This window comes from Dermacentor silvarum, chromosome 4 (assembly GCF_013339745.2).
Source record: "Dermacentor silvarum isolate Dsil-2018 chromosome 4, BIME_Dsil_1.4, whole genome shotgun sequence".
Classification (NCBI taxonomy): Eukaryota; Metazoa; Arthropoda; class Arachnida; order Ixodida; family Ixodidae; genus Dermacentor; species Dermacentor silvarum.
Window position 1 is genome coordinate 44285412 of NC_051157.2, and position 26980 is coordinate 44312391.

General features: G+C 47.0%; 1 protein-coding gene across 2 annotated transcripts in view; it reads right to left on the reverse strand.

The window, feature by feature from the left end:
* Window positions 1-24187, reverse strand: part of LOC119448084 (bromodomain testis-specific protein-like) — a 35028-nt gene extending 10841 nt beyond the window's left edge. Inside the window, exons 1-6 of one of the 2 annotated variants that reach the window (XM_049666794.1) lie at window positions 24053-24187; window positions 22742-22923; window positions 15463-15595; window positions 13085-13182; window positions 10763-10886; window positions 7723-7940 (exon numbers count right to left, since the gene is read on the reverse strand). In XM_049666794.1, coding sequence (XP_049522751.1) covers window positions 7723-7904 — 182 coding nt within the window. In that variant the 5' untranslated portion in view covers window positions 7905-7940; window positions 10763-10886; window positions 13085-13182; ... (1 more) ...; window positions 22742-22923; window positions 24053-24187. Of the gene's footprint in view, window positions 1-7722; window positions 7941-10762; window positions 10887-13084; window positions 13341-15462; window positions 15596-22741; window positions 22924-24052 lie in introns of those variants that run through there. The other variant, XM_049666795.1, reaches the window with a different exon arrangement.
* Window positions 24188-26980: the final 2793 nt, after the last annotated feature.

The following is a 26980-nucleotide window of genomic DNA, read 5'->3' on the forward strand; positions in this document are numbered from 1 at the left end:
GCGTACAGACCCTCTTCTAATCGCGGAAACGCAACCGCGAGCGACAGCTACACATCGTCGCGCACAGCGCGATGCCAATCTCGACCTTCCGAAGCCACGACGTGGCCCAATGCCACGTCAACCACATGCATGGCTCGCTTATAACGAGGCCTGCCGACCATGATGCCCTCGCCACCTTGGTCGCCTTGATCAGTGCGTGCCTCGCACGCACAGTGGAGAAATTTTGGAGGGCGAAGTGAATCGACCCGAACCCAGCAGCCCGGCAAGAGAACGCGAGGAAGTGCGAAGTTAATGAGCCGGTTAAGATTCCCAGCTCGGGTATTAGCAGTGGCGGCGAAGCATGCTTTTTTTTTTTCTTTTATTAGTTTGATTCCTTGTTTCGTTGTTCGTGCATTGTCTTGTTTGGTTTTTACATTTTTATTGCAGTAAGCATTACACTGCATCTATGTCACGGACACACACATACACACATCGTGCGACATTGATCGCAGGGCAGATTTTAGCCGTCCTTAAGCGGCGTTGTTGCTATCGTTATTTTTTTTTTTCTGTAGAGGCGCGGAGTTCGCGCACGCTTTTTTGAATGAAGGCTACAATATCCGCCGCGGTCGTCCTGGGGCTATAGGAGAAGTTCTGCTGCAGAGCACGAAGTCGTGATTCGTGGCCGATTCCTGCCCGCGGTCGCTTGCATTCCTGTTGGAGGCGGAATGCGAGAACACTCCTGTGCCACTAGATTTAGGTTCGCGTTAAAGAACCGCAATGTGGTCAAAGTGAATCCAGACTCCTCCGTCACGGCGTCCCTCCAAGTCCCCTGTGGAACCTCAGGGGGAAGCACGCAAAGCCCCATCAGTAATGAAGGCTAAGCGACCCGAGCGAGCGTATTCTCACTGAGCTCCGGAAACATTCATGCGCTGACGTGGACGATGTGTGCATAATTATCCATAAAAAAAACAGAACACTGAACTTTGAGATATGTGTACGTGGGGATGAGCTGAAATTCAGCTTATCCAGCACATCGTGCCAAAACCACGATATGATTATGAGGCACGCCGTATAGTGGGAGACACCGTAAATTTTGGCCTCCTGGGGATCTTCAACGTGCACACAGTGCGCGGAACACGGGCGTTCTTGCATTTCTCCCCCATCTAAATGCGGCCACCACATCCGGAATTTGATGCCCGCCATTTTGTGCTAGCGCAACGCCATAGCCGCCAAATCATCATGGCGGGTGATGGGGATGAGTAAGCGTATCCGAGCGTCTCGATTTTTTGTTAGTCACAACCACACGAAGTAACAGGCATTGAAGACGTTTCATGGAAATGTAGAAATAAGGCAAATGAAAATGCAAATGGACGAAAAAAAATTTTTTTCGGATGAGGGAGCCGAATTTACTTTAAAAATGTCACAGTTTCGCCCGAAAGGCGAAGCATCGATTGCGATAGCAAATTAGTAGACAGCGATACGAAGTAAAGAAGTAGTTTTACCGGCCGTATAAAGTTGTAAATATTCGCTGACTAAATAAATAAACAAGCACGGTGTCACGCGCGCACCGGTAAACAACACATCTCGCTCGATGACCGCGGAAACTCGTCATAACGTGGGAGTGAGAAAGCGCGCCACTGGCAACGAGCGAATTGACCTTCGCGCTGGCTCTCGCTTCAACGCGAACTAAACGTCGAAAGCACCGCGCATAGGAAGCTACCGGCACTCGGCGCATGCACTTTGTACCCATTCGCAGATCGCTTTGAAGATGAGGCCCCCGCGGGCGCACACTTCGGCCACATCGCTGATCGCTTTCAAGATACGGCGCCCGCACGGCCGCTCTGTGAGCAGCAGCCGCAAGACCAGACCCCACTGTCTGCGTCGCCTCCTCCACGTGACTCGCGCGCGAACGAAGACCGCGCGCTTCCGGTTCGGGCGCTTCCGGCCGCCTTCCTCTCTCGCGTGCGCGATATTAAGCTGCGGTTGCCGGCTCAGCCTCGCCGCTTTCACTCGCACACACAGCGTACGGCGCGCGGCGATGGTTTTATCGCCGTTGGACTTTATATGGAACCTCACGGTGACGACGACGGCGACGACGACGGCAAAAATGCGCTTGGAGTGTTATAAAATGAGGCTACCGCGGGCCGCCTCCCAACTTCCAACGAGAGACAGTCCTCCTTCCAACGAGATAAATGCGTTAGCATTACGACATTGCAAAGTGTCGTTCAGCAGCTCACTTTACACGTGTCCTGCCTTTTCGAGACAGACCACCGTCAGTTTCCATCAGCTCTGCTCTGCTCTGCTTTGCGTGTGCCTGTGATCTGATTACGTACGAGGCACGCCGTAGTGGAGGACTGCAGAATAATATATGTGTTGCGTCCTCGTATATTCTATATTTTATTTTTTAAGAGCTTGGCTATTGTTAGCTGGGTCACCCTGCGCAGTAACTACAACCATGGCCGGCTGCGAGCACCGGTTGCGGCAGGCGCTTGTAACCTAAATTCCTTGCCTTTGATTTCGAGAACATCACGCATGCTTTCATCACGCAAGCTACGAATGCCGGATGCCGCCTTTATATCCCCCACGGCCGCCGTACCTGGCCGCTTGGGATGCATTAAAATGATTCTATAATCTGGCACATTAGAATAAGAGAAAGAAAAGTAGTAGTTTGAAGGAAAATACTGCTTCATAAGAAAACTAACTTTCCGAACACGACAGAAGTTTTGTCGGCTGCCATCGCCATCTATTCGCAAAGCTCTCAGCAACAGGAGCTGTGCGTCTCAATGAAAAACGAACGACGTCACAGGTATCAAGTAAAGGAGACATTGGGAATAGTAAAGTGGTCACAACGGTGAACAAGGGTAGGCGAGCAAAAAGAATAGACGGATGAGGGGACATGATACAATTCGCGTATCACAGGAGTATACAGCTTGTCCGGTGCACGTGGGGGGGAGAGTCGTGTATTCTCATGCTCCTGGCAGCTAGTGTCGCTTAGTCTCCGGGTTCATCGACATTACGCACTGTATTGGCCAGTTTCAAGCTTACTGGCAGCATCAAGTTCCAAACGCTGTGCCTGTAGCACAACCTGCATGCAAACTGACAACAACCGAAAGGACGCAGCGGCATGGTACTTAACCACACCTTCGCGTGTCGGACACATACGCACGGATATTTACGTCCGCGCGCCATCGGCACAGCAGCAGCATCAGCTGCAGCAGCGACGGCTGTGAATCATTTACTTGCGTGTTCGCGCAAAATGGAAATAAGTTCGTAGCTAGCTGTTTCACTACCTTGTCCCTTTCTTTTTCCAGCAACTGGCCTATTCATTCCAAAAACTATCTTTATTTTTTTATTTTATGTTGAAAGGACTAGAAGGAGTCGCGCCGTTCCGTAGTTGTGCCTCGTGCGCTTTTAGGAGAGCCATAAGAGCCTCCACCGAAGCAGCTGCGCTCGGGCACGCATGACGATATCGGCAAGCGCGCTGCGTGTACGTATACAGTTATAGCACAACGCTCTTCATGGCAGTTTCGCGGGTGCTCAATATAGTCGCGGCGCAGGTGAGAGTCAACTTTAATTTACGAAGCATCACACCAGCATTCCGTCCAAGTATCGTCCAAGCCGCCCCGAAGAGATCGTGATACTGTATTGAAGACGCTGGGATGTTAGGGACACGTCAAACCACTTCACGGCTTCGTAAGGTTAAGTGCACCAAGATATTGTTCAGTATTAACGTTAACATCTATACTAACAGACGTTACTAAGAGAATACTTAATTATAGGTTTACTGACTCAGTGGCCCTCCAACAACATCGTAGATTCCACGACGATGTCCTCAGAGCAAGAGTTTCTACACATTAAGAGCTGTGCCTCTACACTTGGCTTCCTTTGTGCCATAAACGCAGTTTGGATGTAAGCAGCGCAGACGTGCTTGGGCTGCCTTCAGAACCCGTGAACTCGCTTTGCCGTTTTACTTCGCAAACTGTTGCATCTAAAATTAACGACGAGAAAATACACTGCGCGAAATAATTCAGAATTAGTTCGCGTCGTGTACTTGCAATGCGTGTTTTTATCTAATCCCAGTTCAATATACCTTTGCTCGTTACCGAAGGCAACGAAAAGTTATTGTAATGAAGAAGAAGAACAGGAAGCAAGCAGTAGAGGGGCGTTATCAGGCATTGTCGGAGCGGCGTTGGGCAACGTGCGGCTTCGGAGCTCCAGGTCTGAGGAGGGTACCCAGCACCTCCACCACTTTGATAAGGGGATTTATCAACAGAAAGCTACAGCCGAAAAACCAACGCAGCTCCAAGGGAACAACGGTCTCGGTGCCAACAGCTCGTGATCTGAGTTCGCGTTCTACATCGACGACAACGCCCCTCTACTGCTTGCTTCCTATTCTTCTTCTTCATTACACAATATTCAAACTTTCTTCTTTAAATCAATTAATCTATAAATTTTATGGCCTTAAAAGTTATTATGTTGCATTGAATGTTTTGAAAGTTTGTTTAATTATAACGTAAGGCAAATTAAATTAAAAGTAACAAAAATATTATTACTCACGCGCTGATTCTTATCTTGCCACCTATAAAGAACAGTTTCTTGCTAGGAGAAACTGATTGACCAGGGGGGAAAAAGGCAGGAAACTGTCATTTCATCCCTTCGTATGAATGTTACTTCATATGCCTTAATATGCATGTTATTGTGCTCTAATAACGTGTCAATGTTTCGAAAAAAATGATGTAGTGCATGACAAAAAATTATTCCGTTCGCTTTCCACATGAACCAACAGCAGGATGACATCCGAAGCCGACTGTGTCTGTATGACGTGCCCAAGCAATGCTTTGGAGCAAACCGCCAAGAAAAGAACTCGTTTGACAGCGCAAGAGCTACAAGGCGATAGAACGCCAAAGCAATTGCCATCTGGTGACAGGTCGCGTGGATAGTTGACCAATTTCCCACCGGCCGCTCGACGGAATTTGCACATGACACCCTTTTGGCACCCTGAAGTAATGCAGAGGTGCAGCAAGGCTCGGCTAAAGGTCTTCTGTGAACTACAGACATTTTAATTAAAAATTTTATAAATATAATGGTACAGGAACGAATTTCCCGCAGCGAATTAAAACAAACATACAATCGTGATTTTTTTATTTTCTTTCTTTCTATTTTATGTTGTGGGGACGCTCGACTCTCTTGCACCCCCTTATATTGTTCTCTCCGCATGGCTCTCGCATCTCCTGTAATTCGGCTTCACCACTCATCCGAGCGCCGCCGGCGGTCGCTGTGGTTGCAAAATAGTGCGAGAGATGGCGCGAGTGCTGTGCTGCTAACGCCACATAACGGCGGAGTTAGCAAAGGGAGTAGCCCCTTCCTCTTTGATCTGGGGTCGGCTGAGTGCGCGGACGTTTCCCGCGCCTGGCGACATGCTCTGCGGGCGCGTCTCGCGAGGCTGCGGAGCGGGGCACAGGGATGGGCGAACTCAGTCGGTTCGAACGCGCCACCGTTCGCGCGACTGTACACGTGAACGATTAGGCGTTGATGTCCAGCATGGGGGCGAACATATTTACTCGATATCTTGTCCCGGAGAGTCGGTATTCTTCGATTCGTCCCCGCGCGTCGGCATGTTCTATTGGTAGCAATTCGGCTAGCTGGCATTGGTGTATGAAAGGTGCAATAAATGATCTTGTCATTGTCTGCACTACTGCGTTGTCGTTTCTTTGTCCCAAGAGCACGTTATAGACTGCACAATGTGAAGACCCCAAAAGAACGCGCACTGTGTTATAGATAGCGTTCGGATTTCATTTTCTGTTGAGATGAAAATATGCTGATATTCGTAAAGAAGCTCGTCTGCTGGAACTGCTAGTAAGAGCAAGCGCTAGTCAATTGGGAATCATAGCATTAGTGCGGGCAGTCAATTACGAACAGTTCTTACGAGCAGTAAACTTTCTTGAATACGGCCCATATTCACAAAGGACTTAGTACGCCACACAAAAGAGCGGTTTGCTCGATAAATGCGCTGATAAATCATGATATGGAAAATATTGTTAACAATATCACTCGGCAAATAATAACCACTTCTCAGGAACGAAAAGATGCGCGAACTCGGCCCCCGTCCCGTCCCTGCAGATTACCGCAGGAAATGGCACCGAACAAAAAATGCAGTATGAAAGAAGTACGGAGTCTGCGCTGAAGGCGTTGTTTATAACTTATTCATTTGACATGCGGGAAAGTAAGAACAAACTTGAAACAAAGAAAGAACGTCGACCAGGTGGAACGCCAGCCTACACGAAATCATCCGCGAACATAATTACGGCGCCAACAGCTGCGTGCCAGACAATCTTCGCATCTCATGTTCGTGACTGCGGCTGCCAGCTTTTGATGAAAGACTGTTTCGCAATGGCCAGGACTGCTCATCAAGGCACTCGAGAGATTAATTATCGAGTCTGCAAAAGCAGCGCATATGGGCGACGGATGTGCGAGGATGATCACTGGTTATCTGTAAGATAAGGAATTGATGTATCTAGCCCGGCAGCTAGCAGGCCGGCCACGTTAGATTCGCGGTGCACCATTTGCTGTGGTTGTATCACCGTTTGTGAGTACTGGTGCCGTGTCACGCTCTTTTCGTCCCCGTCTTTGAATTGAATATTGTTGTGTTGAAGTACTACATTTAAAAAAAGAATAAAAGGCATCTTGCGTCACTTGGCTTCGCCAGCCGACCAATATAAAGAGATGTGCCCCTACGCCCGAACGACCAAACTTTCTTCAGCAACCGCTCCTCAAATTTATATGCAAGTGGGAACAAAGATTAAACTCTGTTGTGGTTGCACGTAGAAAAGCCGCTTCAGTTGTTCTTGCAATTAGGTAATAAAGTTTGCGCTGTTCTTCGCGCCATTGGTGGGATAATGAAGAAGACTGGCGTCAGCCAAAATGCAACTACACTGTAGTGACAATGTGACAATGTTTTCCAAGAATTTGACAAGTATACAACAAGTGCTTGGTAGTAAGACAACATTAAACCTATCCCACACATCACATGCGTCACCGAAGTCCTTAGACGCAAACCACGCGCTAATTAAGCTTGTCTACAGTTGGCCAGTTTGCCCCTGGTCGCTTGACGCTTTTCGCATCCGCTTCTCGGTGCTGCATTCCATTGTCGATCCGTCTCTTATGTCCTGCATCCACTTTTTCTTTTTCTTTCTTTCTTTCTTTCTTTCTTTCTTTCTTTCTTTCTTTCTTTCTTTCTTTCTTTCTTTCTTTCTTTCTTTCTTTCTTTCTTTCTTTAATTTCTACATACTTACTCCTACCGTCACAAAGACACAGAGTTGCCAGAAAAAAATATGAAGGTGAAGCAAGAAAAGCTTCACACCAGCACGAAGAGGTCAATGACGCGACGGCAAGCAAGCATATAGCTATCGAACTCCCACAAAATATAACCAGGGATGCTATTCTGGACATCTTCAAGTTTCGCAATATTCTTTTAATCATTTAATGGCGCCATTTTGAACCTATCAGAGAGGCGCGCGCTACCACGAAGTCAACCTCTAGGCCAATCAGAGCTTACAAGATGCCGAATTTGACAACATGGTGGAATATTACAATGTCCAGGATAGTCCACCCGTTTCACGGAAAGAGCAAGTTGCGCGTATCGTAAGGAAGAACGCCATCGCGAATATCAGAGGGCGCGCACGCCGGAGGGCCCCCATTTTTTAGTCTCAAAAAACACGCAAAAGGTCGCGTCCGCGTGCTCACCCGAGGTAGAGCGCGTGGAAGGCGACCAGGAAGAGCGAGGCCATGACGCGCACCAGGGCGGTCATGCTGGGGATGCCGTACACGCAGGCGTCCATCACCACGCCCAGGTCGGAGGCGGCCCGAACCATGTGGAACACCTCGTCGCTCAGAAAGAACAGCGTCTCCCATCGCAACAGGCTCATGGCCTCGGCCGCTGCTGCTGGCGGGGCAGTGGGTCCCTGCGCGCCGGTGACATGAAAATAAATCCAAGGGGCACTTAGTTAGCCCTACGTGGATGAATGCGCGAAAGCATTGCATGGCGCACGAGGCGGGAAATCCGGCGTTGGCGTGTCCACGTCATGGTCCGAAAAGGCTACGAACCCGCGACCATTTGTGGTCGCGTCAGCAGAAGCGCCGCGACGTGACCAACGATGTCGGTCACGAGGTGCGCACAACGCAAGGTCGTGGGTTCGACTCCCACCGAATGTGGTGGTCTCGAGTGCCTTAATTAACTGTGGCTAAATTAACTTCGCCTTAATTAACATCAAAGATCGTGGGTTAGACTACAACAAATGGTCGTGGGTTCGTGTAGCCTTTCCGGACCATGGCGTGCACGGTCACACCAGCACCGGATTTCCCGCCTCGTGAGCCATATAATGATTTCGCATTGATTAATTCTAGCGTTTTGCGTGCCAAAACTACGATATGATAATGAGGCACAGCCGTAGCGGGTGACTCCGGATTAATTTTGACCGACTGGGACTATTTTAACGTGCACCCAATGCACGGTACACAGGCGTTTTTTGCATCTCCCCCCGTCGAAATGCGGTCGCGGCGACCGCGGGATTCAATCCCGCGCCCTCGGGTTTAGCAGCGGAACGCCAAAGCCACAACGCCGCCACGACGGGTACGCGGCGACATGAAAGCACGCAGGCATACGTAGGACGGCTCACCAGAGTGGCAATGATAGATCAGGGGTAAATTATGGGCGCCACAGTAAGGCACTAAACACACGCGTAACATTGCAGCAAACAGTGAGAAATGACGAGAACACACGTTGGGACTAAAATGAGGGGCAAGATAAGCCGACCTGGAACACTTACGGGAAGACTAGCTAAAAAAGATTTACAATACAATTATTGCATTACGATTTACTGCATGAAACAAAGCTTGGCTTGAAACAAAGCTTGGTTGCTTGAATGCCAAGTGCTATAGTTTTACAGAAATTTACACTGTTAATAGTGTATACGCCGCCTGCTACACGCAGGATAGAAAAGCAATTCAACATATAACATATAGCGCACTGCCTTCCAGTTCCAACTAAATAAGGAAACCACAGACGCACAATATTTAAAAGCACCTAAGTGGAAAATTATATGCAGTAGTGTGAGTTAAGAGGAAACTGCAAGATAGAATAGACCTGCGAAGGCGAAAGAAAATTTTTATTCTGTGATATTTTTCTTTCTGGCGAGGTGTCGTATGTCGCCACGCCGAAACAGAGAGGAAACATCCGTTCATCCATCCACCCAGATTCCATTCATAAACTAAAACATTTGCCCACCCAACATTACGTACATTCATCCACCCATTATCTTACTCTCTCAACCACCTACCCACTTAACCAATCACTCACTCGCCCATTCACGGATTCATCCACCCATCCTTATATTCATTCATTCGTCCGCCCTGCCCATTAATTTACCCACTCACAATTCATTCATTCATTCATTCATTCATTCATTCATTCATTCGTTCCATTTAAAGGTTGTTTAGGTCTCAGACTATTCTCTCATTTATCGAAAAGATTAACGCTATATTAAGACTAATATAGAGGAAGAAACACACCTTAAAGACCAATGTTTGTCTTGTCTATCTAAAAATATGTCTTCGTCTTCATTCTGCACTCAGTGCTTTTTTCAACAGATATGAACAAACTAGCAGGAAAATCTTAGTTTGCATTCTCTCATCCCTCCTCAACACATGCCACAGTGAGGGCCGTGGGGAACTCTACAACTTTAGCAGCCCGATGCGTTATTGTGATGCCTTATTATGATATCATTGGTCTTTACACATGACACTTATGCGAATTGCGTGTCTGTAGTGTCCCATCGGTGTAACGAATACTATAACGGCTCCTTACCCTTTGATTACATGTGTTTGTTGTTATCTTATTCTAAGGCTGCTTGCGGCTTTCTTCCAATTCCTAGCCAGAATTAACTGTTCCACCTTATCTATAGGACATGAGGGACGAGAGACGGCAGGCAACGTTAGATGTATCAGAACCGTATAATGCTCACAACTTTCCACGCCTCGCTATCCCAAGTACTGAAACAGCAGCACACTTTGCAGCAAAGTACACAGCGCCCGTTGAAACACCGTATGCTCCAAGGCGAAAAACCTCATTTGTATTCAAGCACTCATAGAGGCCTAAATTGGGGTGAGAATCTGCAGATTAGTCATGTTATTCGATATCTCCACTGGGTACTTTTTTCCCATAAAGTAGAATAAGTTGAACCTATATCGAATTGAATAGTAATGAAGCGTTTCCCCTCAGTCAACTGAACGACGCTCGACCACAGACTCTCCAAAAGCTTCCTGCCGAGGAATTATTCCCCAGGTGTTCAAACCTTTTCGGGCGTTCAAATCAGTCGGTGACCGAATACTGCTTCTGTGGTGGCCGATAACTTTCGAAAAGTAACGAGCCCGTCAAATTTCGCGTTGCGTCGACGTCATCGTGTACGTTCTCCTTACGTTGCTCTGACGCAGTTGCTTGGCTAAAACTTCTTTATCGTCGTTTCAGCCTCGATTAAATGCGTCTGGCCGTTTGACCGTGAAATTAAAATTCCTTGCTCGGCGGAGGCGAGCTGTTCATGTTATATGACTGAAAACAAAAACAACAAGCGACGAAAACTTCGACACTTCGAATCTACTTAGTTCTGAAGGGAACCGGGGGGGGGAGATTCCAGGAAGCAACTGACAAAGTAGGAGAAAGCTGTATAGCAGTTTTTTTTTTTTTTCGTTTTCGTTTTCGAGCATAAAGATGCCAGTGGCAGATACTCACCACCCTTTCCGCTCGACTTATCTACAACGCAGACAGCGGTAACGCTTGTCCGTTGCTGCTGATCAAAAAGATTAGGCCCGATGTCCGTGTCTTGCCTGGTCTTCATATTGAGCATCACATTTGTCTGCAGGACGGTAGAGAAACAACAACGAAGTTGGCATTCAGCTGAAGACTAGACAAGCGCCATTGACATATAGACAAGAAGTGCTCTCCAGATACACTTCTAGCTGTCGCTACTTCTTTCTCAAGCGTGCACACTTGTCACAACCATGCAGCGTCACTATGAATCACTCGTACCAATGTACTGCAGACCCACGCTAATTGCAGCTGCCCTGCATAAAGTCGTAGCCACTCTGTATCTGAAAATTTCGTGGTTACTTCACTTCCATTTTGTCTTACTCGAACTAGCTTCTCCTTCCCTAGAACTTTATATACTTGTTCTATAACACAAAAGTTCGTCTCTTATGCACATCAGCTGTCTTGCTCAAATTCGTTAATTCCTTTTCACTTCAGCAATAACAGAGTTTTTCAGCATAGCGCAGGCACAAAATTGTACAGGAATATACAGAAATGCCGCAGATGTAGTCGTGAAAAACAGCGTTAGCGGCGATATCCTGCGGCCCTGTGATCAGCCAGGATGTGATAAAAAAATTGTCTAATGTTGCACAATCTAAACCACATTTGTCACATTTACTATCACGCTCAGTAAAACGCGAAAGCGCGTGGCAAAGCGCGATCGCGCGTTGTAGCTCACACTGGGCGCGATAGCATGTCGCTGGTGAGATGTCCATGCCAGCCGATGAGTTTAACATTGGCGACTATTAAGAGTTCTACGCACTGTCTCGAACGAGTGTTAGATTTCACGACCAGCGCTACTCCTAGCAGCTAGGAGTTCCAGCACTTCAGTGCACGTCTACGTTTGTGCGTGTAAATTTTTGCAAGACTGCAATGCGAGCTTGCGTTCTAATTCACCAATGTCGAGTTTATCTTTTCATTGGTCTGTCCGAAGCTGTAAATCCTTAAACTTGTAGGTATCACTGATTGCGGCTTTCGTCAGGCGATCCGCAGTCGCTAAAAGTCGAGACTCCGGGTTATTTGTGAGATCTTCGTGAGAAGTACACCGACACACAGTCTGCATTGAACTGTACGAGTGTACTCCTCCTACGGATAACCTGCAATTTACATTGCGCTGGTCCGGAGACTACAGCGCCATCACAAGCTATCGGTTAAATGAAATAAAAAAAATTGTAATCCACCCGGACAGTGGCACGTAGCTATAGGAAAACCATACCGGGTTTCTCAGAAGAAGAATTGGTCCTGTTCTGGGTATCGAACCCGGGACCAAGGCTATTGCAAGGCAGTCGCTCTACCATCTGAACTGACCAGGAGACACCAGGATTGCACAGCGAGACCGAGACAGTTTGAAGTAAGTACTGTTTGGGTAATCGACAAATCGTATAGAGTACAGTTTAAAATAATACAAACTGGGTCTTTCCCTACAACAGGTTGTTTGAACGAACCACCTCTCAACTTCGAAGTTCCAGCGCTGGCAAAGGAGGTGTGCCAGTATTTCTCAGGTTGGAACTTATAGGCTTTCCTTTCACACAAACTGATTCGGTTCGACTCTCGCGTGGTTAATTGCGCTTCCTACACAAGTTTACAGTGTTCTGCCACCGCAGCCCTCGATTCCCCGATGCAAAAACATACCCACGCGCACTCAGCTTCTCGATTGCGCTGTGTTGGAGGCGTGGTGCAGAAGTGGTGCAGTAAACCTCAGCACCCGCTGGTGAGGCAGTGCAGAAACATTTCACGGGCGTCTTGCAGACTTCGCTTACCGAGGTTGCTGTTTTCAGGGGGACGTGTGAGAGCTTTAATATATTCGAGAACATTTTTTACGTACACAACTGGAATAGTCAGCGGCACCTCTAAATGTGCTACAGGCACCAAATATTGACGTGTTTTACAGCTCCCGCCGGGTATCTTATTTTTATCTGCGCTATCAGGCCGAGCAAGTATCTTGCATGGTGCTGTGTCATGGCAGTCTTTTGAAAAAATGCATTGCAAACACAGTTTGGAAACTCGCGTTGCACCGAAAAAGCGGCCACACGCTTCACGCCATTTACGGGCTATAGAAGGCTATAGACACCCTGATTCGCAGCGTGTGGAATATGCTGCACCGGCACACTCGGTATCACGCATGTACTCACCGGCACCGCATAAACTTCTTGGGGGCACCTCAGTGCCATGTCAAACAGTGTCATTACCTCTTGCTATACAGGGTTTAACATAGATGCCTCTATAGCCACAATTATCATGGCTTACCGAAGTCTCAAGCCGTGAAACGCCAGCAGCACGAAGTGGCGTACGAAGTTGGCGACGCGGAAATCGTCCTTCCCACTGGCGAACAAAACACCGAGGACCTGCATTGCGCCGTGTGGCAAACGAGCAATGTTTCTCGTTAGTTTTACGTTTACAAAACTTTCTACATTTCTAATTCAGCTGCTATTGATTTTGGTCCAAAGACTGCAATTGTTGAGTGACATAACTGCCGCAAAAAGCACAACACACGTACAAAAAGCAAAGGCACAGGCGGCTCTCCCAACTGATTTATTTCAGGCGCAACCCTGGAATAAATATACAGAAAAGCGCATGCGCTGACAGCATCATTCACACCTATAGGGGCAACCAGCTTTCAAAGAAACTAGTCTCCGAGTTAAACAACTGTATTTACGTATCGCTAATACAGTCTCCCCCTCTTTTTTTATATATGGAAAGCTTCCAATAATTCCCGAGCTGTCTGATACTTGCTCCTGCCGAGAATCTTTTATCTTTTGAAAACGCGACTCACATTTGCAGACCTTGCAGTGCGCGGGCAAATGCGCGAGTTCATTTTTCTTTAAATTGAAGTCATGTTCCCTGGTTCACTGATTAACATTGGGGCAGACCGGCCGCTGTCTTAATGAGTGAACCAGGGAACATGATTGAACATGGTGACAGCGGTACCTTGTGGGTGATACCTGTATGCGCTGGCCAGATGACGCTGCTACTATGCCATTCAACATACGCTAGCCACTTGCACTGCAAAGATGAAATCTTATTCAAAATGACGACGAGACATTGGTGTAATGTTTCTTTTTTTCCTTGGCGCGCCAACCCTCGGCTGCACGTGTAGTTCAAGCGCTCTTTGTTCAAGCGCATCCGAGCACAGGCATACCTGTAACGTCGTACACGCGGCTATGCATCGCACTTTGCAGATGGTGGATTTCTGATTAGCAGTGACTTTGTGTGTTTATTTAATTGTCCCAATTTCTTCTAGCGTTAAAGGCGTGTGCAAAAGACATTGCGTCTTCGTGTACGCTCCCGTTTGGAGGTGGTAGCGTGGTCCGTCTTCGTCATACAGAGGAATTCGGCGGGCTTAGCCCACAGAAGGGAGACCTTTCTGTTTGCTATGCAGTCGAATCTTCCCGTTGGTGGCTGGGTTTCTCTTGGTAGTCCTTCAATTACGCGCTTGTGGAGTGCCTTGTGTCTTGTACATTGAGCCTAGAGTTGGACGATGACAGGTCGCGTCTCATAAATGCAACATGTGATACCACTACCTGGTATACTATTAACTACTGTATCCGCTCATCGGCCCTATAAAATTTATTTTAGATGGTCTACGGATTTCCTATAAACTTCTAGTAGGTGATCTTGTCTCATTACAAGCTTGTTCTCCTGCCTGTACAGAAAGAGAGAGAGATATATACATAAATATTTTTAATAAGAGCTGGAAATGTTAGCCTGGCGAAATGTTTTACATGCCACTTCATATCATTAAGGTGAGACATGAACATCAAATTGTTAAAACTGCGGTAATATCAGTGGTAATATCTTCTTTGGAAGACTGTGATCGATGGGCTTCCAAGCGGGTTGCGTGCATAAAAGCTACAGTTCTTAGTGGGTAGAGCATTCAAGGCTATAACACCACTGATGGCCTACAGATAATCTATTGAGAAAAACGTTCACAGACTTTGTATAGACTAATCTACATTTTCGTGAGGGTGTGTAGGCTGGCTACGTGTTCTGGAGCTGCGGTAAGTATGTGGAGTTACAGCACGGGTGCACGAACACTTCTCGGTGCAGTTGACAGAGTTCGGACGCGTCAGTTATGGATAAATAGCTAGTTCACGCTGCACGCGTCCCTTAAACCACGGTGCGTTTTGATCGAGTGGCCGTACTCGAACGAAGTCAGAGAAACCGTAGCTATTGTTCCGTTGCATGGAGCTGAACGATAAGCGCAGATTACTTTTGATCCCGGTCGAGTTGTATTGGGCTAGTGTTGCTTTCGCTTTCTGCGCATTTGATATTTTCTGTGTACCCTTGTCTTCTGCATAGTTTAAACCGTTTTATTTCCAGCTGCATTTGCCACGCATTTGGCATAGCTATATGACCACTCCCTCCGTAATGTTTATTGTAACGGTATTCGTTCACTTCTGCGCACCTATGTATGTTTATCTGATCACTTCAACTGCGCTGTTGCGTTCTGCTCACCCACTGCTATCCCATCCATGACCGGGGTGTGTAGTCCTCGTCAAGACGTATACGCTTTGCCTCTCTCCTTCTGCCACACCTAGTTGGCATGTTGCATTGCATTGAACGCATGTCTGAAGATAATTAAAGTAAAATAAAAGAAACCGGGTAGAACGAGAAGCAACGCGCACCTTGATGACGGCACAGAAGGCGCAGTAGATGTGGAAGATGGCGTCCAGCTGCTGCATGTCCGCCTCCATGGCGGCCATCTTGGCTCACTGGGGCGCGTTCACCTGCTGTATGGTGATGTGCTGCTGATAGAACCTACAGGGGAAGCGAGTGAACGTGTGCACGAGTCGGCAACAACCATGGGCCATTATGAAGTCAACGGTTTCACGAAAGCTCGTCTGGCCGAAAAAATAACACAAAAAAAAACATTTGGGACTATTTGTTACCGCAGAAGCTGCGACCGCTGAGTGTCATAGAAACAGTGAAAACAGTCAGTAATAGGTTTGCAAGGTCAAAGCATTGCGAAAGTGTATTACCCATGGGAGAAAAGTAAATTTCGGCTCATCTCAACAACAGACGCGCAGCGGAGTTCCGCGACAAACGCACCCTGCAACCGCCAACCCAGACGGTGGAGAATCGTGATCCAGCTTTACCACGGGAACACTGCATTTAAACCTTGAGACACCACGAAGCCCCATAACGCGACAGCGCGTAAGTAATGTTGGCGTTAGATAGCAAACGCGCCCAACAACTCGGTTGCTCGAGAACAAGTGCTCTTAGTGGAGAAGATCCGAGCACGAAAATGGGAGAACAAGCCAAAGACAAGCTGCAGGTAGAATTTTGTTGTTTCGTTGCATAATTCCGTAGAGAGCAGAGTCGGTGAAAGGCGCATCTGTAGCGGCACTACAGATGGCTATACGTATACGCCGACTTGTTATATATATATATATATATATATATATATATATATATATATATATATATATATATATATATATATCAATGTGTGCGTGCGTGCGTGTGTGTGTGTGTGTGCGTGCGTGCGTGCGTGCGTGCGTGTGTGTGTGTGTGTGTGTGTGTGTGTGTGTGTGTGTGTGTGTGTGTGTGTGTGTGTGTGTGTGTGTGTGTGTGTGTGTGTGTGTGTGTGTGTGTGTGTGTGCGTGCGTGCGTGTGTGTGTGTGCGTGTGTGTGTGTGTGTGTGCGTGCGTGTGCGTGTGCGTGTGCGTGTGCGTGTGTGTGTGCGTGTGTGTGTGTGTGTGTGTGTGCGCGCTGTCCTGTGCTGAGCCATGACGGGTGCACTGTAAAAATATTTTACACCCTTAAAAATGAAAGAGTGTAAATCTGTCTACAACTCGCGCCCTTACAACAAAAAAGGGTGTAAGGGTGTGAGTTATAGACCGACAGCTAACAATGGCAGGAGCGAAGATCAAGAGTCGGGTTACGCTCAGCAGTGACCCTGCTGAGTCATGGTGGACGTAATCAATTTTTATTTTCATGCGCGGGCCAGCCCTGAAGCCCAACCCTGCCTAGCTCTACTTTGCTTATTAGACTTATCCGCTCTTCTGCTAAACGTTCCAGACATTTCGTAACCGCCGCAAACTTTTGGATGGACGGTCGGCGGTATAAGCATTGCAATGTACACAATAGCGCTTCGATGAGAATTTGGTCGGTTTTTTGGTTTTGAAACCAACCTTCCGAGTGCATTAATAAATACACTCTCATTGTATACATTAAGCTTGCTTTCTTTTTTTCATTTTTTTTTTTTTGTGGAGAACATTCCTTTCGTAAATGAAAGACGCAGGACGTGTTCGGCAAACTTGGAATTTGATATTCAGCCTAGAGCACTGCACGGGCCGATTTTTTCAGCCCGGGCCCGGCCCGGGCCCGTTTTTACGTTGGGCTGCCCGCCCGAGCCTGATCAAAACTTTTATGGCCCAGAAATAATCTACGTTACCCGCCCGGCCCGGCCCTCCATACCCCTTTACCTTAGGCCCGAGCCCGGCCCGAGCCCAACTCGAAATGGGCCCGAACCCGGCCCGAGACCGAAAAATAATGTTTTTCAGAGTTGAGACGCCCGAGAATAACTCCCTGCACGTTACATGCACACCACCAGAAAGCCCGAGCCCGGCCCGGGCCCGGGTCAAAAAGCACACGCCGTGCCCGAGCCCGGCCCAAGCCCGTGAAAAAACTGCTCTACCCGGCCCGGCCCGTGGGCCGGGCCGGGCCCGGGCTTTCGGGTAAGCCCGAGCCCGTGCAGTGCTCTAATTCAGCCACCATATTTCCTGTTTTCCTAATTTCTTCGTGCTTCCTGAGCAGGTTCGGTTTGCATCATGCCGGACCACTTAAAGGTGCTGATTCATCATTTACCTAGTGCTACATTCCCGCAAAATACCGCATTTTGCTGCACAGCTGAATGCCAAATGCTGCAACACATCGTCAAAAAAGGGTCGATAGCCATTATGAATGCGTCAGGACCACACAACAGTCTTGAAAAGATAGCCTGGCCGCACATATACGCGTACACTCCGATGGCTAGCAGATGACACAGAGAGCAATCCAGACTGACTCCCGTATTCTCAAGCAATCATCGACTCGAAGCTCTTCCTCCATTCCATGATGGCTATGATGATTTATTGGCATCCCCTTTGAAACGGCGCGGCGGCAAATAGTCACCTAGCTTGCTTGGGCTAATCAGGTAATCTATCTAGCATTTTGTCAGTCTCATTTTGTAACCTTATTATTTTATCTCTTCCTTAAAACCTCTATGGTCTACCTTGTATAGGTACCTATATGCCGTAATGGATCAGGTCCTGTTAATTTCTTCCCCGCTCTTCTTCCATCTTAGTTGCAGTACTCAAATGCGCAGGGAAAGAAAAATGGTTAATCAAAAGGGGTGGTTAAGTCGGCCTCAGGGGGGGGGGGGGGGGGGGGTGGCAATTCCCGAACCCGGGTAAATACCGGGTAAATGCCTTCACCCGGTGAGACCTGTAAAAACCTGTGCTTCAGCGAGTTGAGCACAGCGCCGCCCCTCGACTGAAGAAGGCGCTACGCTTTTTAAAAGTTGCCGCGATGTGTCAATGAAGCGCTGCCTCTTCTGTTGAGAGGCAGCGCTGTCATCAACTTTCTTGAAGAAAGAAATTGAAGGGAAAACTTGTACGACAGCACAATGCGCAGTACCGAGGCTCGAGCCGGTTGCCTAAGGACCAATACATGACGGAGCAAATATTCGGAACTAGATGAGGCATGTGTATGTGTCAGCAGTCGAGATAAGCAAGATACGTTTAGAGTATGGGTGGAAAAAAGCAGGGAAGAGATTGATACGACCTGATCTCTTAGTCATAGGTAGCGGTACAAGGTATATTTGGAGGGGAAAAAAAGATTGAGATGTACACAAAAATGCTAGATAAAAACATGTATAGCATACCTGACTGACATACTTGAACAGGACAGGTGACTATTTGTCATCGCCTCGTTTCAAAGGGGATGCCAATAAATTATCATCATCATCATCATGATCACTGAGTCGAGGTGGAGTGTTGGGTAGAGGAACATTCTAGAATACGGAGGTAAGCATGGTTCCGACGGCGACTCCGCTTGACTTCGTGTGTAATAATGTTCCGGAATATTCCGTGCATACCGTACTACAAAAATGTCGACTCATAAAAAAAAAAAAAGAACTCGGACAGGGCAGGTCGACCGAACGAGTCGAGCATCCTTCGTGTAGCGAGCGCACGCGTAGAGCGGGAGCGCGCAGTCCCTCAGTCGACGTCACACGCGAGAGGGCGCCACTAAAAGTTCTCGGTGCTGATTGACTGGCACAGTATCATGATATCATTTTATTTCAAGGCATATGTTGCCTTGAAGAAAAGTCCACTTGTCAGAACGTTGGTTCCTACTCTCACCTTGTTCTCGTCTTGCTCATAGTATATCATAGGTGCTGTATTACAATGCAGCCTCTATGAGCAACGTATGTGACTGGCTATTGGAAGCGCTTCCGCTTCTTTGTTCAGCACGCTGTATTAGGCAGTCGTGGTACGCCGGCTGCTTGTACGAATAAGTATACTCAAAGTGGGAGACGTCATTTCTGCACTGCAAATAAAGCACTTGATATCAAAACTACCCTTGGATAATGTCAGTTTCGGTTATCTCGAAGAATTGTAGCCTCTTAATGTACGGAAACTTCAAAACAAACACACAAGCAAAAAATAAAGGTGGACAGATCGCTGTGTGTTTCCCGTGTGTTTTGTGCTTTCTGAGCTGAAAGCTAACCTGTATTCGTCATTTCAGCTTACCCAGATCAATGCCTTATTAGTATTAGACCGTTTTCTTTCTTCTTCATTGTTGCTGGCAGCAAGGCTAAGCCAATACACACTTAAACGTCTCCATTTCTTTTTCAACTATCCTGTTGCCGTTTACATGTACTGTTTTAACATCATGCGTTATTCAGCGCGACTATAAGTATTTACACGCTCCTTATAAGGCATCACACAAGGCCGAAATGTAGGATCGTTCGCACGAATCAATGAGAAAGGGATGAGTTAAAAGTCTCTATAGTTGTATTCACTTTATTAATTGCTAAGATGACCTTCCCAATCATGATGTCATCGATTTCTGCAGCGTGTTATGAGGTTCTGTTGTTCATCGCGGGTTCGTGGGTCCGTTTTGAGACCACTGCGCGGAGATGAAATCTCGATGACGGTGGAAGGAGAAAACACCAGTGTATACTGAAATTTCTGCACCCGATCAATAATTCCGTACGGTCAATGCTAATTCGAACCTCAACACAGTACGTCACCCTCAAAGCGAAAACGCCGGCTTCGTGACGTCACAAAACTCGGGTAATGCGTCAAACTCCCGCAATTCTCAGTATACCCGTACACAATTGTCGCGGAACGACGTCGTTTATCAACGGATATCTGTTCTGCGGAGAAGTAAATAACCTAGAATTAAAGGAACGCTGGCCAAAGAGCTAACTTGCACGCAACGAAGAAAAGTTAAAAAAAAATAGAAGCAACTACTCACGGATGAAACAGGGAGCAGAAAAGAAGAAAAATGGGCACCTACGGAATATACTTGCGAAAACAACGACATTCTTGCGACGGAGAGGAACGCAAGGAAGGGAGCTCCTGTCAGTTGAGCAAAACACCGTGAGAATGTACTTTATGAATAAAAGATGTGACGGCGCTGAAGCAAGCGCGGGTGAAGTTACGCCGACAGGACTGCCAGATTTCTTCCCCTTTTTCTTCCCCCTTAATGTACCTGTTATTAGAAGTTTAGCTGAGCTGTTCCTATTTTGAGCGTTACTTTCAGTGAGCTGAAACAGGCTACTGTGGTCTGCGCCCTTCTGACTAAAGCGACATCTCTTGACTTGAAAAAAAAAAAAAAGAAACCGCAGACATGTGAACGTGGGGAGCATCAGAGTGGCATGCGCGCCAATTCGACCAACGTCGCTGCTTGATAAGATAAGTTAACCTGCGGCTTCAACTCTGTACACGTCTCCACGGGCGCAGTAACCTCATTGCAGACGCTACTAGCATACGTATATCTCTGTCTCGTCAAATTATAGAAGTGCAGCAAGCAGCAATGGTGCCGTACATGCCATCGCGTCGATTACTCTATCTTTATCTACAATGCCGGAAGCGACCGTCACACCACGTGACGGTCTCTGTTGAAAGAAGAAACAAGTCATGCGTCACTAAGTGAAAGGTCCCTGTGCGCGCCTGCGTTAATTTGGCTTCCCTCCCCCGCCGGCGGCTTCCTAAGAGAGACGCAGACGAAGACAAATTCGCATTTTCTTTATGAACAAGGCATGCAACAGTGATGTGTTACATTGAACGATCTGGACGATAAATGCGATCTTATTGTAAAATTTGAGCAAGAACAGAGCAGCGAGAAGTAGCATTTTTTATGGATATTGAGGGGAAAACGCAGGTCTCTGTATACGGTGCGATGGAGCTGAAAATACTGCAAGTGAAATATGTATAAGGTACTGCTGTGCATTATAATGTGCGTCGTCTGTGTAACAGTAAACGCTTTGTATATACAGCATGCCCATTCCATATTCGTGTCATGGCCGATCCATTTAACAGAGGTATTAATTCTGTCAGTTTTCTTTTTTTTTATTTTACAGCAAAACACATTGAATTCGGAGTGCCTATAGGCCAAGCAAACACGGAGCAAGGTAAAACAAAAAATCTGTGGTGATTTAGCGGTAAATTCGAGAAAAATGCGCAAGCATTTCGTCGCATCTCTGTGAGGTCCCGTATCGATTATATAAACCGCGTTCGCCACATTGTAAAGTGTTATTCAGGAGTGCACTCGACACACGTCCTGACTCTTCGAAGAGCGAAGTGTAACAGACAGTGAATATACAGATTGTTTCAGAGAACACTTCCAACAATTTTTTTAATTGTGTGTGTCAGATAGCACAATTCTAGTCCATAAGCTGGTCTATCCTCGAAGAGGTGGACATTACTTGCACAAAACATTAGTGCATAATCAACTAATTAACAAAAAATAACTAATTATGTTTTTATCTAATTACCGTATGGCACATATTGCACTTTACAAATTCTAGCGGGTGAGACTGCAAGGCATAGCCACTTGAAAAAAGATAATCGCCGTCAAACTTGTGGTAAAAATGCATTGTCGTTCCACTTACTTTCTTAGCGAAAGGTCATATTTTATGCATTGAAGCACAAAGGTAACGGGAATGCCAATGCATCTCTCCGCAATGTTCGGAGAATATCTTGAAACGAGGGTCATCCTGAGAATTCTTTCCAAGTGGATCCCCCCTGAGAACTCCCCGGCTAGAATTTGTAAACTGCAATATGTGCCATAAGATAATTAGTTAGAAGCTTAATTATAGTGAACTTATGTTAATTAGTCGATTATGCATTTCAATTTTTTTGTGCAAGTAATGTCCGCCTCTTTGAGTAGACCGGCTCATGGATTAGAATTGTACTATCTGCCGCAGGCAATATTAAAAAAAATTTGCAAGTGGTCGCCGAAACATCCGGTATACTTATAAGCGAATCCTTGTGTCAGGATGAAATTCACTGTGTATGTTGCTGCAAACTCCTTAAGAAGCCGCTAACATTTCTTGCGTTCAATAGTAGTGATGATTTTCTAACTTTTTCTCGCCATAAACTTCACGACAACAGTGTGAATGCAAGGTTTGTAGCTAAATCAGATTCTAAAACATCGATTTGCAACAGTTCCGCGTGACGAAGAGTGTTAGGTTCATTGTTTTTATAGCACTTTCTTGTGAAAAAATTCGAGGTTGCTCCAGGTCACGAAATCGAATCGGGAGCTCACGTTTGAGCCTACGTCACGTAGGCGCCACGTACGCGTCGAGCCTACGTCACGCCCCAAGGAAAATGGCGGAATGTTCCAGAACAGCACCCCAGGCAGACCAGCGTGGTAAAGCAGCGCGTGTAGCCGCGGGACGCGCGAGCGCACCTGAGCTGGAGCGCGTGGAAGACGAAAACGACGGCACAGAAGGCGAGCCCGAAGACGTCGGCTGTGCTGCCAAAACCGTTGTTGAAGTAGATGATGAACTCGATAGCTGACGTCACGGCGTACACGAAGTGAAACCCGGCGTCCAGCAGGAACGTGAAAGTGTCCAAGTCCATGGCATGCCGCTGCAGAATAAACGTCGCGAAGCCATGTTTCAGCCGCGTGCACTCTTTCTTCGTTTCCTTCTGTATTTATTTCGTCAGTGAGTGAATGAGTGACAGGCGCCGAACGCCGTTTAGGCCACTAACTTTTCGCATTAATTTTCCCCTTAATTTTGTGAGCGAGTTAATGAGTGGCATGTGATTCTCGCGGTTGCCATTAGTTGCTGTTCACGTTTTATTTTTGTATAGCTTCATTTTCCTTTTTTAGTGAAGTGAAGTGAGTGAGTGAGTGAGTGAGTGAGTGAGTGAGTGAGTGAGTGAGTGAGTGAGTGAGTGAGTGAGTGAGTGAGTGAGTGAGTGAGTGAGTGAGTGAGTGAGTGAGTGACTGAGTGAGTGAGTGAGTGAGTGAGTGAGTGAGTGAGTGAGTGAGTGAGTGAGTGAGTGAGTGAGTGAGTGAGTGAGTGAGTGAGTGAGTGAGTGAGTGAGTGAGTGAGTGAGAGTGCCGAATTCCTGCAATAAAATTTTGCATCGCCGAAACTAAAAAACAAACAAGTAAATAAACTAATGCAGCTCGTTTTGAAGGTTGCATTGAAATATATGCTAATCGAAAGGGCGATGGTAGTAAAGAACAAGGAACTGCGTTTCAGTCAGCGTTTTTCACTCTGCTGTTTCAGGTTACCCTCAAATTACAGCGCTCGCAGATTTGTAGCCCCGAGCAGCGTTTGTGGGCTTCATACACAGAGTTTCCGATCAACAACATTGACGTCGATAGTGTCGGGGCTACCTCGAATCGCGAGGCAGTTTACAAAGCTGCAATAATTGCGGTCAGTACCATGCCTGATCATTTACACCATTTTAACAGAATTCAATATACATGACATATTAAATCTATCGTAGTTCGAACACAACCACGCATGTGTACCAGTCTGTTTACAATTACAATTTCCTTCTTATGTGTAGTCAGCAATGGTGCGGATCACCTGGTGCCAGCAATGGTTAAAAGGGACGCCGAAGGCGCGCGGAGCGCGTAATTGGGAGGTTGTTCAGTTCGTGCATAACACATTTAACAGCGCAGACAGCCGTACAAGGGAGTGAGGCGGATCACAAGCTCTAACTGTTCAACTCACGGCGACCCAACGTGGCACCGTCTCACCTATGCTGAAGCAACCGTGGGTCAGAGGTCGAATTTTGGTGGACCCAGGTCGCGTCCTCGCTCCGTCGGCCAGCCCCGAACAGCTTGCAATTCTTCACCTCATCGCGTGTGGCGCGAGGTTTGCCGGTCTGCCGCCCCCTGGTGGCCGATAAGGAAAAGAAGCAAACACTTCGAATGCAGCGAAGCCGAAACAGTGCTGGAAACAAAGCGGTGAACGTGCCCAGCATGTGGCTCCTCCGTCCCGCTCGCTCGTTTGAAGAAGTGAAACAGACAAACAAAATAAAAGCGAAATTTCGCATTTTAAGAGCAGCGAAAAACGCACAGTAAAGCCGGCGCAAGGAAAACGATAGAAGAAGAAGATGTCTGGCGTGTTGCGGTCCAAGCAGCCAGACAGGAATTCAGACTGGCGGAATGGAAGAATCAAAACAACGTTTGACGTCAAAGGGCAAGTTTTGACTCAGTAGTCGCGGGTCGCCTGTGCGTCATGACGAGGAGGTGAATGCATTCGCTGCTCTACAATCGTACCATGCGATTGCGGAAGAATAAATCGTTCGGTCGAGGACCTCAGCCGGCTGTTTTACTTTACCACTGCGCTGCCTGCGTTGTTCTTTGAAACGTGCGCTGACTTCAGGTATACATCACACTGCAATTTGCCCGTGCAGTAGCATAGATGCTGGCCAGTTCACACACGAATACGCATGTCCTGTTTCATACTATATGTATAGTACATCTACTCTGATGCGAGCCGACAGACTCACGCAGGCCAGGCACGTTTGGCATTCTTCGGGGAGGCGCTGTCGGTACAAATAAATATGACCCCCAATCCCCAGACCTCTCGACCCCCCTTTCAGTCTTCTTCTTATCTCTCTCCTCCTCCTCCTCCTCCTCTTCTCTTTTTACGTCATCTGTGATAATGAAGCGATTCCATTTTTGCAGGTGGTAACTTAGAAGTGTTCGCCACCCCACCGTCATGTTCTCACTTTTATATTCAGGCAGCTTCAGCTTTGCGCATACATTTATAGTGAAAAGTATAAGCCTCACTTTCTGCACAGCTTTCCTATTAGCGCCACGATAGTTCACTGGCCTATTGCGTTGCTGCTGATAATGACGTCACGGGTTCTATATATACATCGGCGTGATGACCTCATTCCGATGTAAGTGGAGCGTGAAAGTGTTCGTCTGATTCTTTGGCGTACGCTAAAGAAAAAGCCCAAGATGGCCAAGAGTAACCACGAGCCTTGCATCACAATGTTTTTCAAAGCCCCCGTGCTACATACTTTGTGACGTTAAGCCTTATCCCTCACATCGAATTAATTTTACATTATACTGCGGATGTGGCCAATATGCGAACTCAAGTGTTCAGACTTTTCTAGGTTCATACCCAGCTCCCTCAGATATCATTATACAGTTGGTGATATAGGGCGTCTGACATAACTTAAGACTCGCCACGGTATACGAGCGTTTTTACATTGCACCCCCATCGAAACGTGGCTGTCGCAACCGGGATTGAACCAGCGACCTCGAGCTTAGCAGTGCAGTGACATGGTTACTTAGCTATACCGCAGCGGATGCCCTCCACTACGGCGCTCCTCGTGACCCATTGTATACAGTTTCAGGACCGTTAAATCCGCAATTTCATTTAACAACTGACGAAGCGGGGCCTGGGCGAATCAACTGCCGGCTGTTTTTGTGTGCAAGACACTCCAGCTTCTCCTCTATTGATGAAGGAAAGAAACTGGGAAGGAGTGTCACGTGATAAAGTTTAAGCACGCTAATGTAGGCCCATCGCGTTATCATGTCGGATAGGTTTTAGTGTCTCTCACCGCCACCCTCACTGCGAATGGAGAACGGGCACGGCAGCCGCACTCGTGTGGGTTGCAACTAAGACAATAAATGTGTGCGTTGCAATAAACGGCCGAAGTTGCACAAGCATTTCACGTGGGGCCGGCAGCGGAGCGCTGGCGCCATCTCTTGTCGCAGCTGAAAGAACCGTTTCCAGTCTCAGCACGGATGTCATGCTGGGAAGACCAAGGTGCGGAGTAGCAACAGGGTCGCGCAGAGAACACAAGTGTAGGGGAACGGCGATAAAGCCTTCGAAAACGCGATGGAGCTTAGCATCACCACGAATATTTTTTGACGACGTCACCTTCAGGTATACTGCATAACATATAGGTGCTTTCGTGTAATCGGCATCTACTTCGTGTCGTTCGTTAGCCCAGTGAACGTCAGATGCAGTCAGACAACATACGATCACAGTGTGCACATTAGTCTGAAATTTTCTTTTAGTTGTTTCTTTAGACGAAGTCGCCACGTCGCGGCCCAAAACACCCAATTTCTTAGCGAGAAGTCAATAAGTGATGATGACAATGCCTTGCTCGAAATTATGTCCTCTTTGGAATGTCTTTTTTTCTTTTTTTCTTTCAAGACGTCTTCCTTGTTATTCTTTACACTATATAGCTTTAAGTCATTTGCTGCAGTGGTGAGTCAGTGATCAGATTTTGAAAAAGAAGGTCAACTCTCGAATTTCTAAAATGGTATCAGATCCCGAGATTGTGCTTTGCCTTGACAATCAGCTTTAATGCACCCAGATGGTTCACAAATAAGCTCTCTGGTATGTCTTTAAAAGTAGTCGCAAATGGAGGAGGACATATCCCCTTTGGGATAAGACGGGGTCGAGACATTGAACTTAGCCAAAGTCCCTTCAGAAATATTACCAGGGCGACTTTCTAACGAAGTGCTCGGAATCTCCAAAGTTCTTCGTTATACAGGTCACTTCTCCGTTGTGGAGATCGCACACCATAGCACTCACTATATATATATATATATATATATATATATATATATATATATATATATATATATATATATATATCAGCTTTATTGAAAGAGCACACGATGATGGCCGTCCCCATGGTGGGCGGCATCCTC